This window comes from Hippopotamus amphibius, chromosome X (genome assembly GCF_030028045.1).
Source record: "Hippopotamus amphibius kiboko isolate mHipAmp2 chromosome X, mHipAmp2.hap2, whole genome shotgun sequence".
In the NCBI taxonomy this organism is placed as follows: domain Eukaryota; kingdom Metazoa; phylum Chordata; class Mammalia; order Artiodactyla; family Hippopotamidae; genus Hippopotamus; species Hippopotamus amphibius.
Window position 1 is genome coordinate 30,913,396 of NC_080203.1, and position 26,978 is coordinate 30,940,373.

The following is a 26,978-nucleotide window of genomic DNA, read 5'->3' on the forward strand; positions in this document are numbered from 1 at the left end:
TTGGGAATTTGGGGTGTAGCCTTCCTGTCTATGTGTTTGTATTTGACTAATATATATGTCAATATATGTTTGTAAACAATACATCATTTTAAAAATGGCAGTTTTATAGTGTTAAATCCAATATGTCTACAGCTTGTTTTTGCATTTGTTTGTTTTTGAGGTCTGTCTATATACAGCCAGTTCATACATCTGTTCACTTATGTTAATGGTGAGAAACAGTTTTGGATAAAAATAAATGTTCTGGTTCATTGGTTAATTTTTTTTTTTCCTTTGGCCGTTTGGGGGTGCCAAAGCAGCATAAGTTTCCTGCCTTGCTATGGGATGGAGAGGCACAGAAGGTAGTCTATATTAAGGACCTTCCTTGCTGCTACTGCAAAAGAAGCTAAGCCATTTGGGTGGATAAGTGTGATCATAGTCTTTTGAAGTTTCACTATAGGCATTATAATAACTCTGCACAGAAAGGTGGTACTTACTGCTTTCATATTCTGAAATGGAATAGTCTGTAAATTCTATCCAGGAAGAGGTTTCAAAAACTCATTTTAGTTGCTATAAGTTACTTTGGAATAGTAGCACAAAAATAATCGTTGATATTCCATCTCTCTTCTTTCTTTCTTCACTAAGTTCCTGTTGATTCTATCTTAGATATGTGTCTTCAGTTTGGCGTTTTTTGCTCTCCTTTTTTTTTTTCACTTTAACAATTTTTATTGAATGTTTAAATATGGAAAGTACCTTTGATTCCCATCCTTACTAGGATTCCTTTTTTTTAAGAACTTTTATTGAGATACAATTGACATACAATAAACTGCATATATTTAAAGTGTAGGACTTCCTAGGTGGCACAGTATTTAAAGTGTAGGACTTTCTAGGTGGCGCAGTCGTTAAGAATCCACCTGCCAATGTAGTGGACACGGGTTCGATCCCTGCTCCAGGAAGAGCCTGTGAGCTGCAACTACTGAAGCCCACGTGCCTAGAGCACATGTGCCACAACAAGAGAAGCCACCGCAGTGAGGAACCCGCACACCACAATGAAGAGTAGCCCCCTGCTCTCTGCAACTAGAGAAAGCCCGTGAGCAGCAACAAAGACCCAACGCAGCCAATAAATAAATAAATTTATAAAAAATAAAGTGTACAATTTGATTTTTTTTTTTCTTATCAGTAATGTATATATGTCTTTGCTCCCTTCTTACTGCCCCTCACTATCTTGGTTTAGGCAACTCCTCTTTGCTTTTCCCCTTAGCCAGGTCATTAGCCTTCTAACTAGTTTCCTTCTTAAATGACTTTCCTTAAAAGTTTTCTGCTCTGCCTAACCTCTACAATTTTGCTATCTTCCTTAAAATAAATGCTACGTTGGTTACTTCCAGCTTTAAAAACTGAAGCTGACCTTCTTTTGCTAACAAAATAAAGCGCAACCCGTCCTTAGATGATCGAAGATGCTTCAAAGAGTGACCACCTGCAACTTATCTTTCCTTCCTAATCCCCATCACGTTTTTCCTCTTACTCCTTGTGTTTCAGCCACAGTGAATTTGTCATTTCTTGAACAGGCCTTGTCTTTTGTCACTTCAGGAATGGGGTGGGGCAGGCAGACAGAAGAGATGAAAGTCTAATGTATATTTATATGATCACTTTCCTCCTGCCTTCTTGGAAATAGCTATTGTTAATCTTGTTTTACAGGAGTTTTTACTGTTTTTGACCCTGTGGCATTACGCATTCCACTGAATAACATCTTTAGATGCAGTAGTTTATCAACCTTAGAAAAGAGTAATGTTGTCCAGCACTATTGGGATGTTCATGTGCAAGCTTTTGTCCAAAATGGCACAGTGAGCACAAAAGGTGAGCGCTTAAAATATATATATATATATTTCTATACTTGGGTCCTAATTTAAGATTAGAGTATACCAGGTAGCTTTAGTTGAAATTGTTATCTGAAAGCATTTATATGTTAAGACTTACAGCTTACACTGCACTATAAAGTTTTTATAAATAACAGCAATTCTTATTCTTGCGGAACTTGGACTGTTAAGTTTCTGATGTACCTGTTGTAGAATAGTCTTTTAAAATGCTCTACCTGTAATGTTCTCAGTGGATAAAACCTAATCTTTGTTTGAACAAATCCTCAAATAGCATTTGATCCTCAGCTCTTTAGCTTTTGACGATCCAAGACAAAAGCTGAGAAATGGGATTTCTGTGTTCTAATCTTGACTTTGATAAATTGATTTTGTAACTTTTATATGACTTTATTGGAAATACGGTAATTTCTCATGCACCAGTTCTGGAAAATACCAACCCTTCCTAAGAAGAGGTTGAAATAAGAGGTTCATTTGTATTTAAATCCTTCAGTGATTTTTAAACTTTTTTCAGTTAAAAACACTGTTTTTCCTTATAGTGGTTATACGTGAAAAACAAGAGGGCAGGCCTAGGTAGGGGCAAACCGTTTTCAAACTTTAACCTCTAATTTTCACTTCAGAGGCAGGTGAAGTTTGGGGCGAACAAAGGGGCTTGAGGGTATGAAAAGATGAATGTGTGGCCACGTGTGAGTAGATAAAGCATTTGTATGTGTCTGGAGCCTGTCTGCCTTGTTGTAATTCTTAAGATTGTCTGCATATGAAGCAGCAGTGTGATGACCTCTGCCTAATTTAGTTTAAAATAATACTGTCAAGATATTCCCTACCCCGAATAAAACCCTTTTGGACTTCTATTGCGAGAAATATTTTGCTCTTCCTGGCCTTACGAATTAAAAAATTTATTTTGTCCTTTGTTTGTTTTAGAGTTGTTGTGCGATAAAGATAAAACTTTAACCACGGTGAAGCCCATCATTCCTACCACTGGGCCTTCTCCTACTACAAAACCCTCTCCAAAGGAAAAGCCAAAGATTGGATCCTATTCAGTTGTAAATAGCAATGGGACATGTCTTCTGGCTACCATGGGACTGCAACTGAACATTACTCACGATAAGGTATTGTTTTTATTGATACATTCTTTCTATATCTCCTTTCAAATGTAGTGGGTCCAGCCTTCACCCCAAGAGTAGTGTTATTAGAATGATGCAGTTTTAAATAGAGATTTGATGTTGACTTGTAGAGTTTTGATTAATTTGAGTTACTGTAAGCAGGAAGAGTTAACGTCGCTGTCAAGGTGTTGTATTGGCCAGCAGGAAACCTAACAGTTCAAAGGACTCTTTGGGGTATAGATCCTGTTTGCCATCAGTAGATCAGAATACGAGCAGTTGATCTTTATTTCAGTTAGTTTGAAGTATAACTCCTTCACACTTTTGTCTGAATCACACTGTAGGTGTGGAACAGTGCAGCTGTTTCTCCAGCTATTTGATGACTTGAGTGTTTTAGGTAGATAGGTAGATACAGATATGAGTACACGATGGCACTTCTGGTTGCAATACTCCACTGGGCCTACAGAGGGCGTGCCAGCAAAGCAGTTCCATTTCCAGAGTCTTGGGACTTTAAACAAGCTAGACAGATGGCTCTTGTGCTCCATAAAAAAATGTGTCTTCATTTGGCTCATTATTTGAGGAAGCTTCCCTCTTGTCTTCCTTTTTTTTTTTTTGAAGTCTTCTGAGTCATAGCTTGAGGGCCTGTGCCAACTTTGAAAGTAAGACATCATACACTTAAGTATCCATATATCTAGGAGACAAAAGGTTGTTTTGTTCTCCATGAACTTGGTCTTATTAAGTATAAGGTTTTGCTCTGGATTTTTATGGTTCATCTGCACCTCTCTCCCCTCTTCTTCCCCTAAAGGTTGCTTCGGTTATTAACATCAATCCCAACCAAACTGAATACACTGGCAGCTGCCATCCCCAAACTGCTCTACTTAGCCTGAGCAGCACAACCATCAAGTATCTGGACTTCGTCTTTGCTGTGGTGAGTAAACAGGTTTATCAAAAATTAGGGTCATTCTCTTAGAAGCACATCTGAAAGTCTAAAAAGGTGTGTGTCTGTGTATGTCTCTGTGTATGTGTATGTGTTGAGAGGGATAATTACCTGTTTTCCATTTCAGCACTGTTTAATTATAAAGTGTAGTCCATTGATCCTTCTTAATCCCTCAGGATCACTTTGACGTTCTGTGGGCTGGACTCTTATATTCTCCTATTCTGTTGTTATATAGACCTTAGGGTAGTAGTAAGAATTAACTCATATTTTTTTTAAAAAGTCTAATCTATCTATGTAGATATGTGTTATAATAAAGTCTGTTTATAAAAGGCAAAGTAATTTCCATAATATTTTTCTCTGTTATTGGCTAGAAAATTCTCACGTTTGTCTATTATATTTTAGGCTCTTTCAAGGCTGTACTATTTATAGTAGTATCAGTAATAATGATAGCTAACACTGAGTACTCACTGTGTACAAGGCTCTGTGCAAGTATTTTACATGCATTACGTCAGGATAGTTTATAATGGCAGCATTTGGGTTTTTGTTTTTCATGATCATATCAAGGGCTGGACCCCAAACAGAAGTTTCCATGCGTGTTCTACTTTTAGCTAGCATAAATTAATCATTGGGGACCTTTATTTCCACCTTCTCAGAAGCAGTTGTTATCCTCATAATTTTTTGAAGGGTGTGTGTGTGTGTGTGTGTATATGTGTATGAGTATACAGGTGTACACACGTTATAGCAAATTGGAATGGGGAAGAGGCGCTAGCTATCAATAAGAGATTGTTGAACCACCAACAGTTATTTTATAAGTTGCTAAAAAACAGGTCTGCTTTTAAGTCAGATTACTCTTATCTAGGGATGGGGAAATAGTCTCAACATCTGATATATGAAAAGTTAGGTATGTCTTTGTTTCATGTCTGAACTCTGTATTTTGAAGCTAAAGCCTTTTTTCTCTATGGAATATATGCTAAGTAATTGAAGATTATATTTTAGAAAGGTTTATAAAAATCTTCCCTTTTCTAGCATTCAAATAATTACTCCATTATAATACATATATGACCAGTGAATTACTATTAAGGATGTCTAGTTAAGCTTGTCATCTTCAATGTGGTAAGAGCAGGCTTCCCAAGTTACCTCATAGAGATTACATTATAGTCAATAAGAATGAAGAAAGTAATATTTTAGATTCATTCCCTTTTGAGTGATTGAGCTTGATCTTTCTAGCTGAGGTAGGATCCTAAAAGAAACATGGTTTCTTCCTACTCTCATGGGGAAACATGTAATATTTAATGATTACAATATTTAATTGCCCAGAAGACAATTCTAAAATGTAATTCAAAATACTGACATTTTAACCATGCTACAGGCACTTTGAAAAATCAAGAAACATATGCAGTGTCACCAGTGTTCAGTGGGGCCCATCTCACCTTCAATACTGTCATGACAGATCCTTCTTAGTATAATTTTTTAGTGGTAAAGAGAGCAATGTACAAATAATTACCGTTTTTATGGAAGGCCTTGAATGCATGCTGGCTTTTGGACTTGATTCTGTGGGCAAGTTGAGTGCTGTGGGAGGTGCGTTCAAAGTGGGATGAGTGTTAGATCAGAGGAAAATACAAAGTGCTGTGGAAGTGTAGAGGAACGGGCCATTAATTCTCGCTGGAGGAGAGTCAGGAGGGTTTAACAGAAGAGGTGGCATTTAAGCTGGACCTTCAAGGATGGGTCAGATTTGTACACATGGGCGATGAGGGGGGAATAAGTGAAAAAGTACAAGCTATCCCTGGAGAAACAAACACAATCAAGACCAGGTGGAGAATGAGGCACGTGGCATGTTTAATGAAAGATAAGTTTGGAACAGTAGTTGGGACAAATCGTGGAGTGTCTTGAATGCCAAGCCAAGGAGAGATGTGATGAGGTTGTCAAGTCCTCCTTTTTGCTTCCTCCTGAAATTCTATTAGTCTGCCCCCTTGTTTTCATTCCCTACTGATTCCAGCCTGCATTACCTTGATGTTTCAGACAGCCTCCTAACTAGCCCCACCTCTTCCTCCCCTCCCCCAATGTACTTTAGCATCAGCTTAATCTTCTTGAAGCTCTGCTCTTCCTCAGAAACCTGCAGTGGTTCTGTTTCGCCAACAAGAAAACATCTAAATTCCATGCCAGGGTAGTTCAAGCCTCCCCTCCTTGCCATGCGGTGTAACCTGCATCCAGCTTTATGATTCCTTTGCCTTTTCATGAATCTCATGCTTCTCTCACCCTTTTCCCTGTGCACATCCAGTGTGGTAGGAGATCTTAAGAGTAACCAATACCTAGGCTCTGCAGCCAGACTTCCTGGGGTCAAATCCCAGCTCACTGCTAACTATGTAGCCTTGTGGAAGTTATTCAACTTCAGTTACCCCATCTCAAAGTGGGGGTGTTGTAATTCTTCCGTGAAGCCTCTATGTGAAGTTTTAAGAACAGCGCTTGTCATTTCATAAGCTCTCAAATGTGAGTGTGCTGTGATTATGCTCATTTTCTGACTACCTTTATTCATGCTGTTGCCTTCTTGCACACTCACTTCCGCTTGTTTCCTAATTGAATGCCACCCAGTTCAAATGGTCCATCCCTAAGCTTGTAACACAAGCTTGTTACAAAAGTAGCAACTTTGCTCCTCCCCTAGTTGGAAGTAATTTCTCTCCTTTTAGTTTTCATAACCTATCACTTTCTTTTTTGTAGTATGATTATTTATTTATATTCTGTTACCTGACAGATTGCAAACACGCTGGGGACAGGATCCAAATCTGGTCCGTTTTGCTGGCTCCCTGGAATACTTAGATACGTTACCTTGTACATACTAAACACTGAAATAAATAGAATGACTGGCTGATCAGATGAGTGCTTCAGAAAGAAAATAGCAGCGAAGGAAAGATTGGAGCTGGAGAGGCTGAAAGGCGGGAAGCCCCATGAAGAGGCTGTTGTGATCCAGGCTAGAGGTGGTGAGGGCTCGGAAAGTGACAGAAGGAACGGAATGAGGGAGTGAATTGCTGAGAGCCACCTCTGGTCCAAAAGTTGGAGACAAAATGAAGAGGAACAGGGTTTCTGTCACATTTTGAGTCCCTATACTTAGTTTTAGTTTATTCTGCTGGTCCAGGTCTAACCCATGGTTTTATCGTCTGGGTAATAATATTAGATTGCTTTCTTTCTGTAGATATTAACTGTACGTGTAGACAATTGTGATACATTGATTAACTGGAGGCTCTTTTTCACACAGAAAAATGAAAACCGATTCTATCTGAAGGAGGTGAATGTCAGCATGTATTTGTTTAATGGCACTGGTAAGCAAAACATTGGCCTTGGGAAAGAGTATGGGTTACACTGAAAGAATAGAAACCGTAATTATCTTGTTACCAAATAGTGCTTTATTTAATGGAACAGAAGATTCTATGTCAAAATTGTACTTTGGCTATAACTTAAAATCAGTAACTTAGAACTAGAGTGTTCTATCTTTTGCAGTATCCCGTATTTTCAAAGCATGGTAGATAATAGTTGAGAATGCAGCTGAGTTTTAGAGTGTTGAAACAACTATAGAAAGATAGGGAACCTAGTGATCTTAAGAATGGCTTTTAAAAATATATATATTTATTTATTTTGGCTGTGCCGGGTCTTAGTTGCAGCATGCAGACTCATAATTGCGGCATCATTCGGGCTCTAGTTCCTCGACCAGGGATCGAACCCAGATCTCTGCATTTGGAGCGTGGAGTCTTACCTCCTGGACCACGGGGGAGAAGTCCCAAGAATGGCTTTTTGTGGGTAGACCCTGTACCCTTAGCCCCCATATTTCACAGAAAAATCCTGAGGTTTTTTTTTTTTTTTTTTTTTGTAAACGTTGACAGGATAAGAAGTTCTAACATGTTTTTTTACCTTTAAAGTTTTCAGCATTGCAAATAACAATCTCAGCTACTGGGATGCCCCCCTGGGAAGTTCTTATATGTGCAACAAAGAGCAGACTGTTTCAGTGTCTGGACTGTTTCAGATAAATACCTTTGATCTAAGGGTTCAGCCTTTCAATGTGATGGAAGGAAAGTATTCTACAGGTAAGAATCAAGCAAGTTTTATTAATCATTTATGTTCTTAGGTTGACTGCTAGGTGGCTTTTCCTTTGAGTGATGGAAATTTAAGCATTGAAATAGAGAAATAAGAATTCACCTCTCAGCCCTCTTGTCGAGTCCTCATAGCCGTGAGCAAGTTGTGTAACTAGCTCATTATTTTGCTCAAGTTAGATTTGTTTTGTGACCTGAAACCATTTGCAACAAAGTTCTTAAAGGTAAAAGCTGATAGGAGCTTTAAGTGAACTTTAGTTAAGGTGTAGACACTCCTCTGTGGGTGTTGTAGTCTGTGGGAAGGATGGCACTTGGGAGCAGCAGTTTTTGAGCATCTTGCCTCTGCCTTCTTTGGGGCCATATTCTCGCTGAAAACATTTTCATACCTGAAGTAAAGCAGTTTGGTCTCATTCTGTTAAGACAAAAGATTGCTCTAGGAAAGCCTCAGATGTCGTGACCTATGTTTTGGCTAGCCAGAATGATCCGGAGAGTTTTAAAAGCATGTGCCAGTGTGAATGAGGCTTTTTAAAGGTCTGCTCAGGGCTAATGGTGGTATTTATCAGATTTTTAGTGAAGGGCTCATTACAGTGTGTTTATACGAATATGAAAGATGCATTTGGCATTACAAGATTAAAATTTTCACGAAGAGGAAAAAGTACATAAAATTTCTTACTTGACTTGTTCTTTAAAACCAATTACTTAAAATTGACGGTTTGTGGATCACAGCTCTGCTGGGCAGAGCCATCCCAGTCTTCCACATCCTTTTTAACAATTAATTGTATGGTTTAGAAGGAAAGGTGGAAGCTGTGTTTAAAAGTGAGTGTGCTGTGAGCTGCTCAGCAATTTTGCAGTAGTGCCGAACACCTAGCCTGACTTGGTTAGGCCAGCATAAATTGGGCTCTTCTCCCTACCATTCTTGTGATTAAAGGGGTTAATCACAACTTAAAAATACTTTCAAGAATTCATTTTCCCCTTTGTCAGTTTTGCTTACGTACTTCAATTATTTTGATCCTTTAATAGTTTTACTTTTGAGTCTTTATCAAGCTCCCCTACATTATTACCTTAATTTTAGGTCCAGATTTGTGTTTAGAACTTCAAATCATTTGCTATGTAAAATCAGCTCAAGCTTGTTTATCCAGTCAGCTGTAATAGAGATGAGCTGTGTTTTTTCTCTGATTTGAAACTTTGGTCTTTATGTACATAGAATTAAAAATGTCACCCAAACATTTAGTACAACATTTAGTACTGATAATGAATGTGTAATCTACTTGCGGAGTTAGGTTCTTGACTGTGAGTGCCTGTAAATACAACACACTGATAATACTTCACAGTTTAGAGGGGGAAATAGACTTTAAGTAAGGTAGTAGTGTTGATTAGATTTTACTGGATCAGACTACTCTCTAGAAAAGGAAAAAATAGCCCCTGTGGGCTGCCAGCCCTGAACAGATTGATAAATGTGGTAAACACACTCAAATTAGTAAGAGGTCCCAGTTTCTTGACTTTTCCAGCCACTAAAAGCATATACTCGAAGTCGGGAATCTGCAAACTTTTTCTGTAAAAGCTCAGTAAGTGTTTTTGGTTTGGAGGCCATATGGTCTCTGTCACAACTGTTCAGCTCTGCTGTTGTAGCATGAAAACAGCTACAGGCAATAAACAAATGAGTGTGGCTGTGTTCCAATAAAACTTTACTTGTGTATACTGGAACTTGAATTTCATATAATTTTCATGAGTCACAAAATCATCTTCTTTTGCTTTTTTTTCCAATCATTTAAAAATGTTCAAAAGGCATTTTAGCCCTTGGGCCAGATTTGGCTCACAGGCTATGGTTTGCTTGATCTCTGTGCTCTAAAGGATTCCAGAGTCAGCGTGGCTGTTCTCATCCCATGATTAAACCTTCTTGATCTGCTCCCAGTTTCCCAAAAGACATTCCACCCTACCGCTAAGAGTCTAATCCGGCTGTGTAGAAATCTGGCTAGATTAGCTCTCTTCATTTCTGATAAAGCAATACTCCTATCTTGGAAAGCACTTGGAATATAAATGAAGACATATAGACACATGTATGTGTTTTACTCATAGATATTAAATGAGTATATATTCATATATATATATCTATCTCTATATACACACATATGAATGAAAGGACAAATAAGTTTTAAGATTTTAATTCTAGGACAATCCATAATTTTATATAGCTTTATCATTAAAATATACCTGTTTTAATTACTTAAAGTTGTTCTTATGAGAGCATTTTTGACTTTTTAATCAACATCTTTTACTTTTGGACATCATTTTTTTTTATTATACTCATTGTTTGTTACACACTTTTTCTCACCTACAGCCCAAGAGTGTTCGCTGGATGATGACACCATTCTAATACCAATTATAGTTGGTGCTGGTCTTTCAGGCTTGATTATCGTTATAGTGATTGCTTACCTAATTGGCAGAAGAAAAAGTTATGCTGGATATCAGACTCTGTAACACTAATCCACATGTGACTCTGTTACAAAACAAAGCAAGTATAAGATGCAACATGCAATACTGTTCAATCTAAGGTATATATAGTTGCAGTTCTGATCTTAGAACAGGTGATATGGAGGCTTTCGAACTTAAAAAGATAAAAATACCCTTAAAACTATAAACTATAAATTAGTCACATGATTTTGGTTTTCCCAGCTAAGGAATTTAAAACTTATTTCTATAGCAAAAATGTGCAAAATCATGTGGATTATAGATGCTATTTTATTGTCTTGAATTAGTATATTATTGTTCTCACTTTAGACTAAACATTCTGACTAGTAATATACAGCTTAGGAGAGTCCTCGCCCCTCCCGCGCCCCCCCCCCCCCCCCCACATGTGGTCAAATTGAGACAACACATTCTACAGTGGATTTGTACTTGCTCCTTTGCATTTTTTGGTGATTTTGTTTGCAGGTTAACTTAGCTGCTTTGGCATTGCTGCATATTTGACTATGAGAGATATGCCAATAGATTTGAACAGGGTCTAGTTTTATTATGTTCTTAACAATGCATGCTTTTCTAATGTCTTTTGAATACATTTGTATTTAATGTGGTGTAGTGACAAAAGATACATAAGCTTTTAAAATTTTAGAATAGGTGTTAATCTTATTGTTTAATCCTTTAAAAAAAACTGGATATTTCAGTCTTTTAAATTGTAAGACACAAGTCTATTTCAACTGGGCATTTCAATCCATTTTCTAGATGCTTTAGAGATAATTGCTAGGCAGTGCCAATTCGGGGTGTTAGTCCTTTGTACCCGTAAATTGGCCTCTATATGCAGTGCTAAAATAAATGTAGATTTTTCTTTAGCCTTCTAGTATCCTTGTTGGTGGTAGTTTGTTTATTCTCTTCTTTTCTTTTCCTTAAAGAAGAAATGCCAGTATGTCCTAGAACCTAGATAAAGAACTTGCACCTAACCCCAAAGTCTTGGTCTTCTCTTCATGGAAAAGCTGTTCTTTGTTTCCAGCTTGTGTTGATTGCTACAACATTTACTAACTTGGCTTTCACATTTAAATAGTTCTGTGCTAATCAGAACTTACATTGTTATTGTTCATTATGGTAGCATCATCAGTTCATGTACTTTGTGTTCAGTTTTGTGCTCTGGGGAGATGCACCAGTTGTCCATTTAACCTACACCACCTAATGTTTATATGAGAAAGCAAAACATTTCAGCTTGATAGTTAGCACATCAAGTATTTCTTGCTGCTTCTAAGAGGTCTTTTTCTTTCTTTTTTTTACTGGTATTGAGATGGCTGAGCAAATATTAAAAAATTGTTAATATGCAGCAATATATGGCAGGTTCTGTGTTTTGAGGGGTGGGAGATTATGTGCCCCTCATTCACTAGAAAATGAGATATCGGGGTTCCAAAATGACGTTTACGTTGATTAAATTTGGTAGTCTGGTGATACATACACATAGGCAATTGCATGTTAGCATATGTATGTCTGTGACTACCTTTCGAGTTATATTGGCATCATAAATATTTTCTCCCACTTAAATTTGCTCTCTGTTTAGAGTAGCCCGAAAATCTCACTGGCTTAGAATCAGATTCCTGAGTAAGCCCCTCTTTAAAAGCTACATTGAGCTGCTTTGCCAGCTTAAGGCACTTTTTAAAGGCTAAGTATAAATCTGATTTTTAAAAAATATTTTTTATTTAAATAATGTTTTAGTGTAAGACTGTTAACCTTATAAGAATGGATAATGCTTACAGGAATGTGAGCTCTAGATATTTCTCATGAGTCAAAACAAAGCAGCTTTTTTTAAAAAATAAAAATTGGAAGTACAAGTGGGTGGCACTAGCTTAATGCTGTTAATGTTTCTAAAAATTTCTACCTTTAGATTATATACCTGATTCATATTAAAATAGCTCTAGTTAGCACTGTTTTATAGAAAATCTGACTTAATTGAATATTTTTGTATTTTACATGGGCCAGTTGATATGCTATTATTTACACTGTCATTTCCTATAGCCACGTGTTCTTTGTACCTTTTGTAGTTTTGTTTTAATGGGTTTACACCTTGGTGATCTAACACTCTATTTGGTTTCTGGGTGTTTTTCATGGTTTAGCATTTGTATAAAGAAACTGGTCCATGTAAATGCTTTCCATGTTTTTTCCTCAAATGTTTAAACCACTAGTTGATGTATGGTATTTCTCTTCAGATATTTGCCTGTCCATTTGCTCAACGTATTGCTTCTAAAACAAACAATAAAGATTCTTTTATTTCTTAAGGAAATTTGCTCCCATTTCTTTCCCGTTGGCTAAAGTCTAGATTTTGTATACTACATAATGGCAATTTCTTCCAAAAAGGAAAAACTTAAGAACTGCTTAGAAGTAGAACTAAATTATTTCCAGGATGTTCTGTGTATTATTATCTGTAAGAGTGGTCTCATACATAGGTCCCTACTGATGTTAGTGTGGCTACAGAGTAAGAATCAGGTCTGGGATGAGATGTGTGTGTGGGGGGGATGTGTGTGTGTGTAAGCTCCCCAGCTGAATCTAATGTGTAGCCAATTAGGAAATTAGTGATCTAGAATATTTATTTAATAGTAAAAGTGACAGAGTATCTCTGTACACTTTTCTCAACTCCTCAACTGAGGCTGATATTTAGTATCTGTACATTGCAGCTACACAAACTGAGCTATTGATCCAAGCCAAAATAGGGTTGTGTGTAATCTTTCTCTCAGATCACCTTAAAATGCTTGAACCGTGGAATTTCCAGATAGCTTCCCCATCCACCTTAGTATATATCACACCAAAATTTAGCAGCCTGGCTAGTAGCTTTCCTCTGGATTGCCCAGTTAAGACACGTGACTTCCAGTTAATCATCACAGCTCTCAACTCTACTAGCTACCATGTGATTTTGGTCAAGCTACTCAACTGAGGTCTCAGTTTTTTCATCTGGGGACTGAGGGCTTTCAAGTCCTGTTGCTGTTATTTGAGTGATAGTTTTCAGTTCAATGAAGAAAAATACACATTTGAGTATTTTTAGAAGGAATCTGATAAGAAGCTACTTGTTAGATATCAAGAACATTTTTACATATAGTGAAAAACACACCATCTGAAGTTCCTTGTGTTTTTTAGGAGGAATTCTTATAAGACTCAGATATTTTTAGGATTATAGCATTTTATCTCTGTTTATTTAGGTAGATAATGTTACATTGTGTTGGGCTCATCTCTGTCCTACCTGTCTCCTTATCTTTTACCCTGGTACCTAACTTTCAGCATCAATCATTACCATATCTTATTATGAAACTAGTATAGTCACGTTTAAAACTAGTATAGAGTAGCTTTAGGTATCTTTTCAGATTCATGTAATAATATTTCAAACAGTTCACCTGTAGATCTAAAAGGTATATGATAAAATGTCACATATAAGAATGTGCTTCTTAATGCTGATTCTTCCAAAGAGAATTTTTGACACGTTGGTTTTAAAGAGATGTTTGTTTTATATTTTATTATAAATGTACATTACAGCTTTTCAACCCTCACACTGAAAAATGTATTTGGAAAATATCTGAACTAACAGAAATTGAAGATTAACAGCATTTTAAAAATCTACATGAACCTTTTCATTGAGGTTTCAATGGCTGTGAAACTTTTAACTTTAAACATCTTCACTGCTTCTGTGACTATTAAACTCTTCCGCAGATACACTTTTCCTTTCCCCAGAAAGGTCTCAAGTGTACATTAGACAAATAGATCAGGTCAAAATGACTTATAGAATGAGGTTTTCCTTCTTCAGGATGTGATTTTATTAGAACTACTGTTTTACCAAAATTTCTTTCCATTACCTGAAGAATTTTTAAAGGCTGAATTCATAAAAATCAATAGTTATTATAAATTAATACTTCATATACTAATTGAGAGCATTTTAAGTAAATGACAGCATCTAGAAAGATCTTTGTATTAACGGAATTGCCTTTTTGATCTGCCCTGGGAATATTTGTCTTACATGAAAGCCTTATTGGCAGTATTTATGAAAATCGTTTCAGTACTAGGTCAAATACCCAATTTTGGGAAAGAGAGGACTATGAATTCGTTGCCAGAATAAGAAATTAATCTACTAATGAATTTTTTTAAAACCAAGTTATATTAAATCTAAGACATAATACTTTATGGTACATGTCACCTAATAGGTTATACACTGGATGAGGGGAGGAGCTAACGGGGTGCTCTTAACACCGTATATTCACATCATATCTGGCAACCTCAGCTATCTGGATTTTTAACAAAACCAGGAAGCAAGTAAAAAAAGATCACTGAGCTGGCAGCCAAAATTGATGTCATAAAGTCCATAAACTCTAGGATTGCATCTTGTTCCCAGTTATTGCCCCAGAGACTAGAAAAAGGCTGGCACATTTCTTATATGCAAACACAATCAGATTTGCCTTGCAGCTATTCATTTTTATTTTCGGCACAATTCTAATAAGCTTAATTATCTGATTTATCAATCCCTGGTAAATTGCAAGCTAGAAGGAGAACTAGGGCAATAAGAGGCAAGGAAATGGAAAACAGTGAGAAGTGGTGCTTCAACATGCTAGCCACCTCTGCAAACATATCTCCATCTGTACTATTCCTTTCTTCTCCAGTCTCAATAGGTTTTCTTCTGGACAGTGCTTCTGCAATCTCATTTCTCCTGCCTCCCAGGAGACTGTGTACCATTCATCATCTTCAACCTGTAAAATGCTCATGGCTCTTTCCCTCATCCTGTAACCACTTGTCTCTTCTACCCTGAAGGTATCCTTTCTTGACCCTGTGTCCCCCTTCTAACTACCTACCTCTTTTCTAATCTTCTGTGTCTTCCCCCTCCCAAGTTCTTGATCTAACCAATCACTTCCCATTCACTCCTAAACTGCAACAATTTGACTCCTAGCCCCCACCCTCCATATTGCTACATCCAATGGACATTTGTCAGGCATCTCTAATATTTTACACTATTTTCCTATGATAATTGAAACTGTTCTTCCTTGGCTTCTGTGGCACCATTTTCTACCTGCCTTTCCTACTTTTTCCTGCTCCTTTATTCTTCAAATATTGGTGTTCCCGAAGGTTTGTCTCTGATCCTCTTTTTATTCTGTCTGCCCTTGCTGAGAAATATCTTTGTTCCTGGTTTGAACTATCACTTATGTACGTCAACCACTTGGTTAGGACATAGGTGTCTTAAACTCAGCAGATCTAAAACTGAATGTCTCTCTTTCACATATCCCTCTATCCCTCTCCACCCTCCCCCAACATACAGATTTTAAAAATTAAATAAAAGAAAGCCCCAACCCACACAAACATAACTACAAACAAAATTGAAATGCATACATTCCTCCTGTATCCCCTATCACAGTGAATGGCACCATCATCTATATAATCATGGGATTGGAAGCCATTCTACAATATTATCTCCTACCACACCCCCTACATCCATTTGGTCAATTCTGTCTTCTAATTGGATCTCTAGTCCGTCCCTTCTGCATCTGCACTTAATTAACCAAGTTCAGGACGATATTACTGGTCATCTGGCTTCTAGCAGTAGAGTCGCTTCCTAACAATACCTCCAGTCTTTCATCTGCCATAACTTCTGAAACAAATATCCTGCTTAAAATTCTTCAGCATTTTTTTTTTGCCATCAGTATAAGGCTAAACTACTTAGAGCAGATAATGCCTTTGTGAGCTGGTCCTAGTACCCTTCCTCCACCTCTTCCAAGAGTACCTCTTAATCCATTGTTCTAGCTATGCCAACAAGCTTGCATTTCACCCAAAGTGCTGTTTTCTTACCCTCCATATTTTTGTCTGTGCTGTTTTCTATACTTGGAATGCCCTTCACCCCTTACCTGCATGATTAATCCCTACTCATTCTTAAAAACTCAGCTCTAGTGTCACCTCTTTCAAACTGTGTCTTGTGTAACAAGGCTGAATTGTGTGCCTCTGAAATACTTCGATGACACTTTGTCAGTTCCCTCCCCCTATTATAGCACATTTTGAAATTATAACCACTGATTTTCTTATCTGACTCCTACAGCAGACTGAAATCTTGAGGCAAACAGTTATGCAATCAGGGCCAGTTTATACTTTTTCTTACTACTAAATGACTGCATATTGCTATGCATTGAGTTCTTATATCTGCTTGGTATAGTTGTTCAGTTGCTTCGTTTCATTAGTACTTCCCAATCTGCAGTGTTCCAGGCACTGTGCTGCTTCAGCATCATAATAATTTACCTCTGAAAGCTCACAGCCTGATTATCAAGGAAAGGCTAATTATATTTATCCATTATCTTCCATTTAAGAAATCTGGGAAATATGCGATCATTTTATCTACCTTTCATTCAAAATGACTGCATTTTGGGGGGTACTTAAAAGTGTATGATTTGGTTATTTGGAAAATCACTTTTGTGGAACATCTCATTTGCTGGTAATGAATGCCAGTAACTTGTTGCCTTGGTGTAAAAAATATGTGTGTTGGGAAGCACTGTCATTTTAAAATGTACAGATTTGAAATTTTGTCACTGTTTCTGTTCTCAATTGTCCTTTCTCCACATCTAGCTCAAGACTGCAGTGCAGATGACGACAACTTCCTTGTGCCCATAGCGGTGGGAGCAGCCTTGGCAGGAGTGCTTATTCTAGTGTTGCTGGCTTACTTTATTGGTCTCAAGCGCCATCATGCTGGATATGAGCAATTTTAGAACCTGCAGTCTGATTGATTATTTAAAAATAAATGCACATAACAACATTTTCTTCTCTTTAAGTTTTGAAATACTTTGTTCTTTAAGATTGATATATTGAAACTTTAATTCTTAAGTCAGTCCCAGCATTTTGAGATAATTCTTTATTAATAAAAACTGTTAATAGAACAGCTTAAAATTAAAAAAAAAGTTTTATTTATCGGTCCTGAAGACAAACTTGTTGAAAAGAACATCAGTATGCAGTGTTTTAAGGTCTATCTTAAGAAACCTTGGTCAAATTTTGATTCTAACCTACAATGCCTTAAACTTATTAACATGGCCATTATGAAAATAAAATATGTAGTTGTCTCAATGGAATTAATAAATATTGTTTCACTACAGGTGTTCTGTTTCAGTGTATAAAAACTGTCCTGATTTAAACTCACCACAGTGCCTTTGCATAGAGTTCATTAAATAATTGTTGATGTGGCATCAGTGCCCATCAGATGCTTAAACTTGGTTTTCAGTTGAATGTCCTCAGGATCATCAGCATTTTTTAGGTTATGTGACTTTTGCTGACTTCTTTGAAGATGAAGTCAGTATCTTAGGCTTGTGATTTTTTTTTCCCTAGGTAGAAAACAGACCCAAGAGGCCGCAACAGAGCTTACTGGCTTTAGAATTAGAGTTTTTAAAAAACTGTTTCTTTTTCAGCAATATAGACTGAAAAGATTCAAGCGTATTTAACCACTTGCCTTTTTTTAAATGTTTTTCTCTTCCTTGGATGTCTGATTAGCATTGAAAGATAGAAATATTCTGTGAACTAATTAGGAGAGATTGTGTTGTGTTTCTCAACCTCATCTTGTTGATCTCTAGAGCATTAAAATCTATTTAGTGTTGTCATCAGACTGGTACTTATGAAATGTAAGCTAACAGCAATCTCAGAAGGGAGGCAGTGAAGCATAGCAACTAGGCTCTTGCTTTTTCCAAGACAGCCCCTGTGGGGCAGAGCATAGATGGGGGTGTAGAAAAGCTGTTGGCATTAAAATGAGGTAGATTATCAGCCCCTATTGAACCATGCTCCATGTTAGGAGTGTAGCACAGATATTGAATGTATAGGCAAATAAGAAGGAAGCTTAAATCAGTAGACTCAAGAATTTCACATTGAAGTGATTATTAATTCATTCTATGTATATATTGGCTTGTTCAGAATTTTTGTAATTCACTGATTACAGTATTTTGGTACCCAGCTATCAGTCTCTAAGGCTTTCAGTGAAATACAGTAAATCCTTTTAATAAAAGCCTAATGTCATTACTGAAATTTGTACTATATACTCAGAACCGTGGCAACTTTTTTTATGAATGACAAAAGTGCAAGAGGAGGAAAAGATAAAATTAGAGGAAAAATGCAAGTTATTATTCAATCATAGATTGCACTAAATATCACATTTTGTTAATTGCATTAGACATACTGGAGAATACCTTAAAGATTATTTACTATAACCCCATAATTTTTACCAAAAGGGGAGTGATTTCACTGAGGTTACATACCTAGTGGGCAATAAAACCATTATTAGCATTTTGATTAAAAAATGTCCCAATGAAATCTAGTCACTCAATAGTAAAACTAGTTTAAACTTCAAACTATGAGATCAGAATTGGGCCCTTTGAGTTTCTGTGCTAACTACTTTCAATAAATGACACATGATACCAACTTTGCTTAAGTATTTTTAAAAGTATTGAATATTGGCTTTTTCAGTGGCTCCTATTTTGATCTCTGTTTGCTATTTCAAAGCCTTAACCTCGTTGGATAGGATCACAAACATGGGAGGAAAAGAGAAGGGAATGAACACTTGTTGGCCTTCTGATATGTATCAGATACTTTAGAAATATAATTGTTTTTAATCCTCAGATACTTCATAATATAGGTATTCTTAACCCCTTTTACAGATGAGGAAAGTGAGGCCCAGTTTAAATTACTTGACCAACAGCCTTAGCTAATAATTAAAGGAGTCAAGATTCAAACTCAGTTCTGTCTCAATCCAGAGCTCATATTCTACATGGCATGTGCACACCGCCTTTCTGGTGGTCCAGTGGAGTGGACTGCAATGTCCATTGGATTCTACTATTCTTCTAGGCCAATGCTCAGCTAAAAATAATTGTATATAACCTGATAGCCACCTAATGCTTGTATGAAAATATGCTGCATTTTCTTGATCATAAGCCCTTTTTAACTTACATTTTATTACTCATAACAGAATTCTTATATTTTCACGATAGTTGTGGCAAGGGAGAAAGGGAGTGGGGAAATACACAGGCAGTGGTATTAAATGAAGATGATGGACAATTCAACATAAGATCTTCCCATATTAGGCAAGCACAATTCTTTGTTTTGGACCCTTTCCCGTTCTTCCCTTAACTTCTGCTTTTTGTACTGAGGAATTAGGTGTGGTTTGAGATGAAGTGACAGTGAGAGATACAGGAGGATCAGTTGCTTGGAAATATTTGGGTGAATATAGTGAAAATAAGAAAATAGCGGTGTCATGCTTTAAAAGACTAACCTATGTATATTTTCAAAATGTTTTTTCTTGTTTACTTGTTTCTGCTTAATTGTATTCCTTACTAACTTCCTTTCCTTGCTTTCTGTCTGTTCTTTTCTAACAGCTGAAGAATGTTCTGCTGACTCTGACCTCAACTTTCTTATTCCTGTTGCAGTGGGTGTGGCCTTGGGCTTCCTTATAATTGTTGTCTTTATCTCTTATATGATTGGAAGAAGGAAAAGTCGTACTGGTTATCAGTCTGTGTAATCAATTAAATCTAGTGGAGTTTTTTTGTTTTGTTTTTTTGCCATCAGAGGTTGTGTTTTCCATTGGCTAAAAGCCAGGAAATGCTGTGCAATTGATTAAGATATGCAGATTAACCTCAGTGAGTTGCTAGCTAACTTGGGCATGAGTAGCACCATTAGGACCAATTTCTTTTTTTTTCTATTTTTTTCTTCCTTTGTAAAAGTGTAATTGAAAGAAAAATTGTGGCTTAGAATGTTTTTTTTTAGTAAATAATGATTTTTAAGCCTCTGAATCCAGTTATGAAAGCATTTCTACTGAAGTATAATTTTGTATGTTGCACTTACTTGTATTTTTGCCTTTTTGACATTATTTGCAAAGTCAACGCTGTTAGAGAATTTAACTTGCTTCAGGAAATAAATTCAAGAACATAATGAATTCATCTTCATTGGTGGCAAACATAAAATTTGGTTTGTAATAAGACTTAGTTTCCCCACTGCCTAAACAAGATTATTTAAATTTTGATTTAATTTTCCTGCTAGTTAAAAAAAAAAGGAAAAGAAAGGAATGTCTTCATAATGTATTTAATAGCAAAAGTCTGGCTGTTTATTACTGTTAGTGGCTACTATATTTTAACAAGGATGTCTTTTTTTTTTTTCCCTACTGGAGTTTGGAATATATTGATTATCTCAGATTTGCCATTTATGCTGAAGGATGAAGTAAGATCTACGATGTGTTTTTTTGTTTGTTTTGTTTGTTATTTGAGGTGTTGATATAGAACGGGTTATTTTTTTTTTGAGTTATGATTTAGAATTCTTTTTCCTTTAGAGCCTTAACTTGTTCAGAAAGTTAATTCATCCTCTGCTAAAAAAACAAAACAAAGCTTCTCTGTTTTGTGTGCCTCCTGCACTCTCTAAACCCCTGTATGAATAAGTTCTAATTGGTATTTTTAACGTATTGGTTTCTTTTTTCTCACAGCAGCAAGCACTAACTCTAGAGGCTAGTGTGCCCTGAAGTATCATCAGTCAGATGGCTGTCTGGCCAGAGCTGGACCAGGATGATTCTGTAAATTTGTTCATCTTGATACAGACTTATATCCCTGTAGGGACCTCTAATGGCTCTGGCTGCTGGAGTAAGGTACTAGAGGCCACTCCCAGTGTCTGCTTGATTGGCTAGGCTATTGAATTGTCCTTTGATTTGGAAGCACAGTGTTGTATTTCTCTAGTGTCCAAATGGCTGCTTTGCATGCCTGTTATTAGCATAAGGCAGATGTTTATTTTATCAGGCTATTTTATCTCTATATAACTCAAAAACAAAAGTTTTCCAAAGATCTGCCTTCATTTTAAATATGTTCCTTGGATTAAAAAATTTAAGCTTAAACCTTAAATAAAGTTAGTTATTAAATCCAAGGATTAGGTCCCCATCTACCTCTCAGCACAGTGCAGATGCTCAGCACTGTATTGCTGCCATTAACTGATGCTAGAGCTCTTTGCCAGTAGTTGAAATTGGAAAATTTTGTTTAAAAAAGAATTCATCATCATCTTTCTTTACTATCTTTATATGTGCATCTCAAAAGCATATATTCCAAACTGGAGTAGAAATAGATCGCTTAACTACATTTCTCTTAGAACTCTCTGGTTCTGACTTGCAGACTCAAGCTCTCCTCCCTTTGCTAGGTATATAAAGAATGTCTTTTAAAATGTTCTCCTTTGAAAACAATTGCTTATTTGTTATGTGGTCAAAATGATGGCACCATAAAGAACAGTGGCTTCATTTCAATAAATATTTTTGAGATGATTGTCTAAAAGCCAGGTTATTTAAATCAGCTTGTGACCTTGCTAGGTATATGGGTTGGAAAATTCAGATACATTTAAAAGTTTTCTACCTTTTGGGTAGAAGACTAACATCACTAATTCTTCATTGGGTATCATGGTTTTATCTTAGTTAATTAGCAAACGTTTAATTCTTCCTTGAGAATTAAGATTAATTAAAATATAAAATATTAACAGAGTTAAAACAAAAACTGCTTCAACTCCAGTAAAATGCAGGAAGCCCAAAATATATGAACGCAGTGTTCGATAAGCTTTGCTCACTGAGTTCATTTTTATGTCAGTATAATAATGGATCAGATAGTAGGACTTTGAATTCATGAATATAAAGAATTGTTTTTACCTAAGCTTCTTTGGAAGAACTGATGCTTGCTGCTACCTAAAGTTTTGGATATATCAATATAGTGAACTAATAATACCTACAAAATAAAGCATACTGTGATACTCCTGTTTGATCTGATATGTGTGAATTTTAGACTGATGGATTAAAATATAATAAAGATCATACAATCTGTATCACTATGGATAACTTCATTTTTATTCCATGTTCTCAGTCTTAAGAGCTTGGATTGATTTGTAAAATTTGAGTTCCTCAAATTCTTGTCTCTTGAATTGTCAGTAGGACTCATATGATCTCATAGGTCTGCAAATTAACCAAGTGCCTTCATTAAGAAGGCATTAGAAACTTTAATGCAGACATTTCAAATATGGGGGCCTATGTGGTCATGAAAATTCCAAGAAAGTATTGAAAATATAGTATGGAAATCAAATTTAAGAGCTTCATAATTAAATGTATTTTTAGCACATGTATGTCTGCGTTGATAAACTGTACTCACTGTTGAAGTTCTTTCCATTCTGAGCAAGATACACATCAGGGATATGATGGGCAGAGAAGGAGCTATCCATTTTCTGAAAATTCCTTTAAATTGCTTATAACCCAGCATAATGCTCAGGTGTTATATGATTGGATTAAATGACATACATTCCTTTTTACATAAGAGACATTTTTGGTGGGAGAAGGAATTGAACTTTGGATCTCTCCATAGTTCCTAAGTAACAGGGTTTCGTTTTCTCATAAGTGTTTGATGGCTTTTAATTCAGTCAAAAAATGGCCTTACCTTGCATTTGTGGGACTGGGGAGGGGGTTCTCTATAGAACCTGTCTGGTCTCAGCTTCGCCGAATATATTTCAAAACTACACCTCACAGAGCCTCTGAAAGAAGCACTTTAAGATTACTGATAACAAGTAGAGTGGTTCTATATATGTTGCCATGTATCTAAAAAAGTCAACTTGGAGGTCCATCTTTTTAAATTCATTGTGTATACTAGAACTGCCTATTTCTAAGGAAACATTTTGCTTTCTCTTTGCTTTCATTGTCTGTATGTATTTTGATGGCAGTTGTAAATTTGAGTCCCTCTGTTTCAGGAGATAATGAACAGGAGAAATCTTGGTATGCAATACATTTTTAGTAGGAAAATGCAGCTATAGTTTATTGAGCAGTTACAGTGCTGTGCACTTGACATGCATTTCATTTAATTCTCACAGCAACTCTCTGAGGTTGGGCAATATCATTCCCAGTTTACAGGAGGTAACTGAGGCTTGAGTTGGTTACTTAACAATAAGTCCCACAAAGAGTAAGTGACAAAACTGACATTTGAGCCCAGCTCTGTCTGCCTTCAAAGACTGTGCTCTTAACCACTATGCATCCTGGCTGCTAAGAAGCAGTAGATTTTTAAAAAGCCATATACCTTATATTAAATGGTTACAGAAATCTGACTTCTGTACTCTCCTGTCCTGCATGTGGTCACCCTGTAAATGTTCTTCAGTATTCTTAAAATAACTTGAGTTTTGTCGAGCCCACTTGAAGTGAGGACAGATGTGGCAGCATGCCTTTGAAAGATCAAACCAAGGCCAGTTTGTGCTTTACCTCATTAGTAATGTTAAGCCTTGAATGTCACTTTTTTTTCAGAGTTGTATCATCTAGTTATTCTGATCATGTATCATTATCATTCTGCCCTCAAACTGTTCTGCACCATGAAATCATTTTGACTGTGCATTAGTGTGTTTAAGAGACTAAATGGAACTGTCTCTCTCCTCACTTTACCTAAATTAATGCTATCCCTACCCCCCAGCCATCCCCCAGCTTTAAGTGCAGTATAGCCATGACCCTCAGCAGTTGTTGCTAGGTGGTTCTGAGCCTTAATACGCAGTTCTTACTCTTCGATCTAGAGCCTTTTTGAGAGGATTTCAAGAAATCCTTATGTACATAAAGTTTCCAGCCATAATCTGCAACACTTCCTGTCCCACCTCATTTACTCTCTTGTACTCGCTCCACTCCAGCCATACTGGCCTCCTTGCTAATCCTCAAAGACCCTAAGGGTGCCCTCACTTCAAGGCTCTTTGCTTGCTCTGCATTCTACCTGGAAAAATATTCCCCAGCTATGCTCATGGCTCACCCTCTAGTCCCATTCACCTAGTCAGGGAAGCATTCTCTGAGCACTCTTATCTAATACAGCACTTGTCACCCACCACTTCCCATCCTCTGTACTCTTTCACTTCTATTACTTGTCACCTGTTACCATCTGACATACTATGTATTTGACCTGTTAATCTGTATTTCATGTATGTCTCCCACTAGAAGGTAAACTTCGAGAGAGCAAGAATCTGCTGTGTTTACTAGTCCGTCTCAGTTCCCAGAAGAGTGCCTGGCACATAGTTCACACTGAATAAATATTTGCTGATGGATGAGTGGTCGTCTTGTGTAATAGCTAAACACTTATCAAGCACCTACTACCTTCTTTCATCAAATCTAAGATGCCATCAGTTGTAAGATAAATACTGCCAATTAAACTGTGAGAGGCCTACTGGTTTCAAAAATGTGGGAAAAAATGTACATCTTACTGTTTTTCTTCTTTTTTGGCCGTGTGGCACAGCATTTCAGTTCCCCAACAAGGAACTGAACTCGGGCCACGGCAGTGAAAGCCTGCAATCCTAACCGCTGGGCCACCAGGGAACTCCCCAAAATGTACATCTTAGAGTTGATATGCACCACGCACTGTGGAGAGTGCTCTATGTGGATTATAACACTATTAATCCATTGAATGCATTTGGGATTCAGACCCAAGTGGTCAGAGCCAATGCCTTTAAGCACTCTACCATTACAACCTCCCTTTAGGATGACATACTGCTTCTTGTGTCATTTTCAATTCCAAAAATAGAAGTCTGTCTGTGGTGGCTATGATTTTCAATTTTAAAGCAGAATATTTAATATTCATGTTTCCTTTTAAATGCTACATAGCATAGGATGGCAGGTATATCAGAAAAGAATTTGAATCCTAGCTCTTAATGCACAGCGGTGCAGTAAAGTAATTTAGACACGGTACTGAACCTCTCTAAACCTAGGTTTCTCCATCTGTAAGATGGAGGTGGTACTACTACATATCTTGTAGGGTTTTAAATGCCACCAAATATACATAGTAAGCAATAAAAGTGAGCTTTTTTTATGATACAGATTGGAATCTTCCTAAAGATGGTAGATGTCAAATGTTTAGACAAGATCATGGAAAGAGGAAGTGAAGAGAGAGAGTAGGGCTGAGATTAAAGCTTTAAGGAACAGAAATCCACTCAAACTAGGTTAAAAAAAAAAGAGGAGTGAATTATGAAGTGATTGGATAAGTCTCTCAGAATCCAATTGAAGGAAGTACATCTGGGACTCAAAGGAGTAGAGTTAAATTACAAAGCTTCAACTAAGAATAAACAGGTGATAACTACTAAGAAAGTTTAGAAAAAAATAAATGTGATAACTTGCACTGCATTTATTAAGGTGTGTTATAAAGCTAGGGTGAAATGTTAGGTGGATATAATAATAGACCAACAATTTAATGGACAACACACACACAGTGTATTTGGTATTTGATAAAGATGTTCTTTTCAGATCAATGGGGAAAGAATGGAACATTGAAGAATGATGCTGAGATACTAAGTTGGTTATTTGGGGGAAAATACTTTGAGACCTACCTCATAAGTACCAAAATAAATTCCAAGGATGATTGAGTTAAATTTTTTAAAACTGTAAAAGATACAGAATCAAATATAGATGGTTGTATCTTATCTCAAAAGAAAGGCCTTCCTAAGCATAAAAGAAAAAGAAGTGACAGTGGAAAGGATTTCAGTATATAAAAATTTAATACTTCTGACTATCAAAATGCCATCACACACGAATATAAAGATAAACTACAAACAAGGAAAAATACTTGCATCTTAAGTATGACAAAGGGTTAGTTTAATATCCTTACTATTGAATAAATACAAAATGATAAATATTGCATGAGTACACTTGAATAAGGACCTGAATAGCTAAGTCATGACAGAAGAAATACAAATGGATAAGCAGTTTGAAAAAAAAATCCATCTTTCTAATAAGCAAAGAAATATAAATCAAAACAAGATATCTTTCAAACTGGTTAAGATATTTTTAATGATTATATTTACTCTTGGGCACAGTACAGAAAACTCTGCACACTAACACAGTGTTGAGAGTGAAATGAAAATTTGGAAAATCTAAATTCCCAATGAGGTAGAACTGCTTAAGTAAATTGAAACACTGACATGACAGCATGTTACATGGCCATTTAAAGTCAGATTCTCAAACAATTCAAATATGAGACAATGTTCGTGTTTTACTGTTAAGTGAAAAACAAATGTAGGAAAGAAATACGTATCATTTTTATTTTTTTGGTAGGTAAATCTATGTATCTATATAACTGCTCCTCTGCCATCCAAGAAATGCTTCTCCCAATCCCTATACCTTCCCCCATGCGGAGTGCAGAGCCCACCACAGAAAGGATCCAGATTTGAGCCACTACTTTCACAGCTGAGGAAGCTATGGAAAAGTATGTACCATGTTGTGTCTTCGTATATATGTATGTGGATATAAATATGCATATGTGTGTATGTATAAAGTAAATACATTAAAATATAAACAGCAGTCACCTCCAGGTTTGGGGATTGTGCGTGGTTTTAATTGCTTTTCTTACTTCTGTTTTGGTGAATCCAGTTTACTTTGATAGTCAGAAAGGGCCTCAGGAAAATGATTTCCCAGGAGAGTGCGTTTCGGCTCTCCTTGGTTCTCTCTTGCATCCTGCTCATAAATAAGAGTTGGCTCTGTGAGAAGACAGAGCCTCCACTCCTATCAGATATCAGGGCTCTGCCCTCATTTGAAACTTTTTATCAAAGAAAA

The 26,978-nt window shown here is 36.6% G+C and overlaps 1 protein-coding gene across 6 annotated transcripts in view; it reads left to right on the plus strand.

Annotated features, from left to right (window-relative positions):
* LAMP2 (lysosomal associated membrane protein 2) overlaps positions 1-26,732 on the plus strand; it is a 40,566-nt gene extending 13,834 nt beyond the window's left edge. For 3 of the 6 annotated variants that reach the window (XM_057717457.1, XM_057717458.1, XM_057717455.1), the window contains exons 4-9: positions 1,672-1,830; positions 2,766-2,953; positions 3,750-3,872; positions 7,132-7,195; positions 7,790-7,954; positions 17,012-18,418. In XM_057717457.1, coding sequence (XP_057573440.1) covers positions 1,672-1,830; positions 2,766-2,953; positions 3,750-3,872; positions 7,132-7,195; positions 7,790-7,954; positions 17,012-17,151 — 839 coding nt within the window. In that variant the 3' untranslated portion in view covers positions 17,152-18,418. Of the gene's footprint in view, positions 1-1,671; positions 1,831-2,765; positions 2,954-3,749; positions 3,873-7,131; positions 7,196-7,789; positions 7,955-10,292; positions 10,439-17,011; positions 18,419-19,791 lie in introns of those variants that run through there. The other 3 variants (XM_057717460.1, XM_057717456.1, XM_057717459.1) reach the window with 2 other exon arrangements.
* The last annotated feature ends 246 nt before the right edge of the window (positions 26,733-26,978 follow it).